At 42.9% G+C, this 8,703-nt stretch overlaps 1 protein-coding gene across 1 annotated transcript in view; it reads left to right on the top strand.

Annotated features, from left to right (window-relative positions):
* Positions 1–7,898, top strand: part of LOC104948393 (matrix metalloproteinase-15-like) — a 162,556-nt gene extending 154,658 nt beyond the window's left edge. Inside the window, exons 9-10 of the mRNA XM_010774587.1 lie at positions 475–593; positions 2,154–7,898. Of these exons, the coding sequence (XP_010772889.1) occupies positions 475–593; positions 2,154–2,662 (628 nt within the window). The 3' untranslated portion in view covers positions 2,663–7,898. The remainder of the gene's footprint in view (positions 1–474; positions 594–2,153) is intronic.
* The last annotated feature ends 805 nt before the right edge of the window (positions 7,899–8,703 follow it).

Below are 8,703 nucleotides of genomic sequence, written 5' to 3'. Positions count from 1 at the left end.
CATCTGCTGCTTAGTAATTATTTATCTATTTCTCTAATATATATCATTCCAATAGCTTGCATATAGTATTATACTATACTATATATACTATACTATTTCACTATTTAAACTATTTTTCTTTTTGTATTTACTATTTACTATGCACTATATTTTTCTGTGTATCTGTGTTATTGTGTTGCACTGTTGGAGAAGCCTGTGACCTAAGATTTTCATCGGCATAACTACACTGTAGCTATGTTCGTAGGACAAAATAAAGAACCTTGAACCTTGAACCTTGATTTAAGTAGAAACATAGTTACACTTAAGGTCTGTATTTTGAAAGAGACCTTACTCACTGTCTTTTTGCAGTTTCACTAGTGCATTACCAGTAAGGACAGTTATTATACACACACCATGCACTGCACTTTGTAAGAATTCTGCTCTTTACTTGTTTAGACAGTTACAGTAACAACTGGTTCTGACTGCTGTCTGCAGGTACTGGCGCTTCAACGAGCAGTCCCGCCACACGGACCAAGGATACCCGAAATCAATCAGTGTCTGGGGATCCTCAGTACCCTCCTCCCCCAAGGGGGCCTTCCTCAGCGATGATGGAGGTGAGCTCACTCAAGAAGAGTGGTTGTATCGAATGTGAATGTGTGTTTGAGTGTGTGTGTGTGTGTGTGTGTGTGTGTGTGTGTGTGTGTGTGTGTGTGTGTGTGTGTGTGTGTGTGAAAAAGCCAGAAAGGGCTGGGGCACACTGATGCATGGAACAAAGAATCAGGGTGTGGTCACACAATCATCAGGAGAGAAAGGGGATGGAGTGTGTGTGTGAATTTGAGCACATACATGTGAAGTGCTTTGTGCTTTGCTGTGCTTGGTTACAGTGAAAATAGAGAGGAGTGGTTCGATCTACGGCAGAGAGTCGACAAAGCAAGACAACTTTATTTGTATAGCACCTTTTTTTTATTTATTGGGCATTTCAATGCACTTTATAGGGTTTTATAATAACAGCAAAAGTAATGGATTGCAGTGCAAAATCGTATATGCACGTGAAAAGAGATACACTCAGTAGACATGTTTAAATATACAGCCAATTATTTGAAAGTAAACAAGTTTGCGATTTTTTTAGGTTATGAAAGGACAAGTTTTTGGAATTACATTTATTGGCTTTCTTGCCGAGATATAAATGAGGTGGTTGAGGCCACTTTCATATCAACACTACCGCAAATATGAAGCTATGGCCAGCAGTGACTTGGTTAGCGTAGCTTAGCCTAAAAACTGGAAACAGCTTGCCTTGCTCAGTCTCAAGGCAACATCTATATGCTAAATATGTAAAAAAAAAAAAGGTTTAAAAACGATTTATTTAGAGAAGTTGTTTGCAGGGAAAATGATTGCTGTGTCGCCCTAGCCTCCCAGCTGTCTGGCCTTTATGCTAAGCTAATATTCCCTGCTGATGGCTCTAGCTTTGTAGAGAATGAGTTCTAAAACCTGGAGACGAGTTAGCATTTTACCATTTCGGGTTCCCTCGTCTCGGAGTCAAAATTGTTTTGAAAGTGCCTTTGGTTATATGCCTGAATTAGGGTTTTTGGTTAACGCAAGCCAAAGAGATTTTAACGTTTTGGTCTATGACACAAAATACGTCAGTTAATACCCTATTCAAAAATGTTAGAAGCTTCTATGTGTCTTTATAACGGAGGATGCTAACTAGTAACTGAATAAGAAAACTTAACGTCATAACCCAGACACGAGTCAGCCTTTAGCCTAGCCATGCTAATGTGAAGCCATGCGACGTGATGTAGTTTGTTTACAGCCTAACTTTGGTTTATTACTTCTGGTGATTGCATTTACGCTTCAATAATCATAAAAGTGGTGTTATTATGTGGGGGTTATTCTGCTGAACAAAACATGTGAGCATCATAAACTGCCACTGTGTGTCTGCCACAGATCTTATTTATTGCAAAATCCAATGGAAAATCCCATAGCTTTTTGTCGCGGGAGCCCTAGTGAAAATCTAAATCACTGCACCACTCTATTGAACAGACAGATAAGAGTGGTATCAGTCGTGCCATCTAACTCTTGGCAAGAGTTGGAACATTTTGAAACTATTCCTTTCATTTGTCCTTCTTAAAATCTTCATGTTATTTGACATATTGTGCTCTCCTTGCTTTCTCCAGCGTACACCTTCTTCTACAAGGGTTCCAAGTACTGGAAGTTTGACAACCACCGCATGAAGAGCGAGCCGGGCTACCCCAAGTCCATCTTGAGAGACTTCATGGGCTGCAGTGCGGACCAGGACCCAGACCGAGACACGGACGCAGACGTGGGGCGCAAATACCCCGACGTGAACCGGCCCCCTTTCAACCCCGACGCAACCGGACGCGACGGAGACATGGGCAAAGACGGGGATCGTGACGGGACGGACAACGACGTGGGCAAAGGGTCGGACGGCGATAAAGACGAGGACTACCGGGAGGGCCGCGAGGAAGACACCAATGAGGTGGACGTGGTGCTAAAGGTGGACGACAGCGAGGAGCGGACCATGAACATCCTGATGGTGACCATCCCTCTGGCCCTGGTGCTGTGCATCCTGGGACTCGTCTACGCCATCATCAACACGCTGCAGAGCAAAGGGGCTCCACGGCTGCTGGTGCACTGCAAGCGCTCGCTGCAGGACTGGGTCTGACCCTGAACAAGAGCAGAAACTGAACTTTGAACTTACATTGGAACCTTAGACACTGCGCTCCTCTAATCCAAGCCTCTTTCCACCGACCCATCCGTCTCTGGCAACTCTTAGAACCTGTGGTAGTAGATCCAATACTGTACACAAACACTAGAAGCAAGCATTAATTATGTTTTACTTATACACAAACAAACCATCCTAACCTCCTCCTGTCTCCCATGGTGCTCTACAATGCGTCGACTGTAGTCTATTTATATGAGAGAAGTTTGCACATTGTTTTTTTTTATTTCTGTTCATTTTGTGTGACATTTTGATATAATTATTATTATTTCGAAACCAGGAAGGCTGTTCAATTCTCCGCCTTCCCCCCCTCGTCTAATCTTGGCAGGGTCTTTGTCCTCGCCGATACCTTCATATCTGCTAATGCTATCACAGTCGGCACAAAGAAAATCCAAAGGGTTAGTAAAGAAAAACGGATCACTATGGAAGGGTTCAGTAGATTGTCTTCCCCTTCTCACCGTCTTCTTCTCTATGTCTTCGCCTGTTTCTGCGGTACAGTTTGTCATTTCAGTCCAATACAGTGGTTAAAACAATCCCTCTAACATGGGGTCTATTTAAAGAAAAAGTGAAATATTGTGGGAAATACACTTATTTGTAAAGACATTTTTTGTTAGCAAATAGAAATTGTGGCTTCGAAAATATGGCCTAAGTGGAATCAACAGTATCCTTATCCTTTACATTCAGAGCACCACTGCCTTGTTTTCAGTCTTCATCTATAGCACAATAGGTCTGCCTTCTTTTGTTTCCTTATTTGGAGAGCATTTAAAGTCCTCTTTGGCTGAAAGGCCTCAGACTTTATCTCTTCCTTTAACCATCATTTATGAGGCTAATTCTCAGAGAGCTTCCTTTCTGTCAGCAGAAATATATTTTCTTTGCACAGGAGAGGAGAAAGACTAATGGTCCATTTAAAAAGTCAGCTCAGTGTGAAATAACACAGGAGAAGTAGCATCTTTGACATAACACCATGGAGAAACAAACGAAGCCCTGGCCTTTAACTCAAGAACAGGAAGTAGCAGCACACATGTAACCCAGCGGTCTGAGGGTGCAGCTAATGTACCGTGCACTCTGTAATGGACTTTTTACTGCTCATGTTTTTGTTTTTTTCAATTGAAGTAGATTCACACATGACCTGGGGTCTATCTATTGTAAACACTGGAGCTGTGAGCACCAGGGTGGGCTTGGCTCATGTGAACACAGACTAATCCTGTTCATTAAGAAACAGCAGGTGTGCAAATGCTGTTAACCCCTGCGACACCTAAACTAAACCTTGAACTCCCAGAAACAAAACACTCTCCTCTCCCTTTTCATCTTGCGAGAAGTGTAATGTGGGCAGAATAAAAGTACTCATTATAAAAGTAAAAAAAATATATTCCTGGCAGCCATTTATTTTGTAGTGTATAAAAATCACAGACACACAAAAGCAAAAATAAGTCACTCAGATGGATGATATAACTCAAGATGGGTTTTCGCAATACATGTGGTATTAATAATACAAATGTGAATAATGATATGATGTCAACATACACATGACATGTCAATAATAGAACCACTTAAATAATTGCAGGTTATTTTCTGTTTTTGCGGTTTATTGGCTAATCAAGTTGCCTTTTCACTGTCTAATGGAAACACTTTTGTACAGTTATTCTTGCCTATCACTAGTCGTGTTTTGAGTGTAATTAAGATGCCAACGAAGCCATGGAAACATTAATTGAAGAAAAAAGGCGTAAGAGCAATGTGAATAATCTAATCATTACTCGATGTTCTAAAAAAATCTGATCAATAAGAGTCTAGAAACCGGCCTCAGATTAGAGAGAGTGGAGGAGTGCAGCTTCAATATGAATGGGAGGAAGCCTTATCTGACGGCGCATTAAGGACCAAGCTGCCAATCTGAGCAGACGGGTCTCAGCCGGATCAGGTTACAGATGTGGACGGGGGGGTGAGGAGACACAAGAGAAAGGGGGAGGGACGCTGACCTCGTCTCCCTGAGCTCTCACAGCTTGGATCACAGGAATAAGGAGGGGTGAGAGAGAGAGAGGGAGATAGGGGACTTTGATGGCTCTATCCCACTGGCAACCGCTCATGTGACCCAAATTCTCCTGCTAGCTCAACCGCAGTGCTAGCCAAAGAGGAAACTTTAGCCTACAGGAGGTGACGGTCTTTTGCTGTATGTGCTTAGTAGCTGCGAAGAGACCCCATCACATGTTTAAAAAAGTGCTAAAAAGATTAATACATTTGGGAAATATTAAGTGAATCGGGAACTATTATTATATTGATCTCAAAATATTTGATTGACTGATTAAGGAAAAAGTTAAATGATTTGACTCCAGCTTTCTAAATCGGATTCTTAAGTAGTTTCTGTTCTCCTCTACTTTGAGTTGTGGGGGGAAAATCGAAATACCCAGAAAATAAATGACGGATGAATCAACAAAGACAATAAGTAGTTGCAGTGCTAGTTTAAAAACCTGCTTACCAATTCCAGCTGCGCCTCACAATTTAGCTTTGTCTGCTTTCCTTCAGTGCCAGTCAGACTGTATGTTGACAGACGGTGCGGAAACACAACACCGCTGTTCTCTTACTTCACCTCCAGCTGCAGGTGCAGACAGGTTGAGGTGGGACACCGCTCAGAAGGAGGTAAAGTTAACAGGACACTCGCTGAGTGGAAGAAAAGGAAGAGCATCATCTTCCGTCACCAGAAGTCTGCAGATTGATCTGTGGCCGGTCAATAGCGGTTGCCAGGAAACGGTGTCCTGTGTCCATCGCTCACCTCCTCTCCATCAGGGTTGGAGGGGGAGGGGGATTGGCGGGCGTAGCTAATCAGTGTTAAAAGCCCCCCTAACCCCATCTGCTTTCTCCTCCCCTGTCCTGCTCTTCCTACAGGCACATCAATGCTTAGACCGCCCCATGTCTGGACAGGCTCAGAAAATGTCGACTCATTGTATTAGAGGCAACGCTTTGTGTGGAGTTGTTATTATCAGTTCTCCTTTGTGACCTCCACACAGCAAGCCCACATGCAGTTAACCACGTTAAAGTTGAAAACGTTAATTGTACTAGCGTTTCTTTACTTTAAACCATATTCTTTTGCCAGTTTGAGAGCTCCTTTTTGGCAGGACACTGACAGGGATTCATTTGTTGTGTTTCAATTTGGGCACTTCTGTACTTAGATGTGCTTTTTAAGTGCACGAGTGCGTCCTTTTGCATGGTTTGGCACTTTAAACCGTCAAAAACTTGTGTGTAGAACACTGGACACTTCTCACACTCAACAATCGTCATGTTAGCAAAGGTTGGATACGTAGCAGAAGTCGGCTACCAGCAGTGGTTGCTGGAATCAAGAAAGCAGATAAAGGTTTTGTTAAGTAAAAGTTATACCTTAGTTTTTTTCAGTATTTAATAAAGGTAATACTATAGTAGCGTCAAAAATTAGCCCCCGTTAATTTTATTGGGTGAATTAGTCTCTAATGGTTTGCTACAGCAAACGATTACATTGAGAAGCTAGCTAGCTAACAGTGATGTTTGCAACTTCCTGGAGGGTACAGCAGCTGTTTGTGATTTAAGACAACACTACAGGGTAGAAATTCACAGTGTTCACAGTGCACAACATGCAGCGGACTAAGGAACGTTTCCGAATTGAGACACAGTAATGTTCTTAGGACAGCTAGCAGAACAGAAATATGGTAAAGGTTCAGAAAGGAAGCAAGGCAGGCTGATTGATGCCTGTTTGTGTGTGTCGAGGTGTTTAGTTAATCAGCTCTACTCTCCATAAGCGAGGCCTGTTCTCTCTGACTGTAAATCTCCCACACTCTCTCTATCTGTCCCCCCTCCCCACCATGCTCAGCCCGGCCCTCCACGCCCCGGGGGATCGTAATAACAACAATGGCCTTCTCTCTCACACACTCTCTCCTCCCCCCATATACTCTCTATAATACACACACACACAAACACATTATTGTCTTCCCTAACCTCACCTTCCTTTCGCCTCTCCCACCCCCCGATAGGAAACTAGTCAAGGCTAAGGCCAAGCCTTTTTTTGTAGATCCTTGTTCAGCAACTTTGAATACTGTGTTAGGATTTACTTAAAACACTACCTGTCAGGTTTTGAGTCTGCTTTACGCAGACTCAGCAACAGGATGTCACATTCAGATTTCAAGTTGCAAAGGCTGAAGTTCTTTTTATGTTAATTCTCTGTTCGTTTTGAAATACAGGGCCTTGATGCAAGGTTTAGGTGTGGTGAGGCAATCCCTTGTCTGAGCTTTCATCTCCCTCAGGATGTTTCTGTGAACACTGCTTTTCTCTCTTATTTTGATGAACATCTCTGTTAAAACCTCCTCTTTTCTCTTTTCGTTTTCTTCATGCTGTGTCTCTCTACTCCACTTCAGCGTCCTGTGGTCAATGTGTGTCCCTGCACTTCCTAATAACCACAAGCTTCAAACGGTCATTGCATCAGCCCTGTGCAAAGTCTGAACTCAAAGGGAAAAAACCAGATCAATAAAAAACGAACTGAGAAGATCAAAGAAAAAAGTAAAACTTCACATACAGTACGACTGTGTTCAGTTTCTCTTCCACTTCGGTCAACTTTGTGGCTTATGATGGCACGAACCCAAAGGATCATGGGTTGTCCAGATGCTTCTCTCTTTTCCCAGAGTGCATCTCACCTTAGCTCGTTAAACCACTCTGAAAACACTCATTTTAAATCACCACAGGCTAATTTATTTCGGTGAAACAGACAAAGACATTGAGTGTTGCTCCAGGCAGACATGGAAACTGTTGAGAAGCCTGTTGTCCCCCACTAACTGCAGCGACAGTAGATGTTGCTGGATTATTTACTGGCCCTCCATGGTGGAACTCTTCATTACTACCTGAGTAATGCTTCAGTGACTTTCTGAAAATGTAACCATCATCCCTGACTGGGATGAGATACCAAAAAAAAAGCCGCTGTCAAAAATAAAAACAGATGACATTTTTGTTGGTCTTTGATCATTTTTATTTTATTTCTCAAACTTGATAGGACATGTTTTTTGTTAATAACATTCCAATTGTTGTTTTTTTGGTTGGTTGTTAGTGGGGTTTTTTCTGTAGAAAATGTAATATTTTATACATTTGTGTTTTTTGTGTGATCACCTCTAGTTGAGTGTGTTAACAAGCCATGCTGGACATGTACACATTAAAAATTGCTCTGAAAATATTTTGGTTTGGTTACTTCGTGTGACTGGTGCTATCTGGAGAGAATGGAGAACTACAATTCTGCACACACACCCTGCGCTCTCTTCCTGCAGTGAGGTCACTGTCCATAGGGCCCTGCTTCCTGTCTCACACGGGACCGGCAGCACAAGTCTTTATAGACCATGATAGAGGGGGGGTCTGGCTGCCTGCCAGGAAGCCACATGAGCGGGGAGGAAGTGAGCAGGCTGCTCGCCTAAAAGAAAGCGACGGGGCAATGGTGTCATCGCACTGAGAAGGAAATTCATTGTTCACAGCACCACAAGGCTAAAGTGTGAAGGATTGCATCCAAACACCAAAATTACAGAACAGAGACTGACGGAAAACTTAATGAGATGTTTTTGTGACTTGGAGTAAGATGTTGCCCAGACCGAAAATTAAGCGACACCTACTCACTTCCCGTGGCGGGCGTAATCAGACAAAATTGAAACCGAATGATAGTTATTTTGTCTCCTCCTGAGTCCTTATGATTGATTAATTACATTACATTACATGTTACTTGTTAGACGCTTTTATCCAAAGCGACTTACATACTGTGGACAATCCCCACAGGAGCAATTTGGGGTGAAGTGTCTTGCCCAGGGACACAACGACATGCTGACTGCAGTGGGGTTTGAACCAGTGCTCCACTGATCCCAACACCAAAGCACTAGTCCACTGCGCCACACGCTTCCCTTGCGGAGGCATCCAGCCGAGGGCGGCAGGCTTTTTGAGAGAAAAGGTGTTTATTACAGGGATGAGAAAAAAGAAAACAACACATGCCATAAGAG

The sequence above is a fragment of the Notothenia coriiceps genome, unplaced genomic scaffold, assembly GCF_000735185.1.
Source record: "Notothenia coriiceps isolate Sejong01 unplaced genomic scaffold, NC01 NC01_scaffold00014289, whole genome shotgun sequence".
In the NCBI taxonomy this organism is placed as follows: domain Eukaryota; kingdom Metazoa; phylum Chordata; class Actinopteri; order Perciformes; family Nototheniidae; genus Notothenia; species Notothenia coriiceps.
The sequence above is the reverse complement of the archived record's forward strand: the minus strand, read 5'-3'. Positions and strand labels throughout refer to the sequence as shown.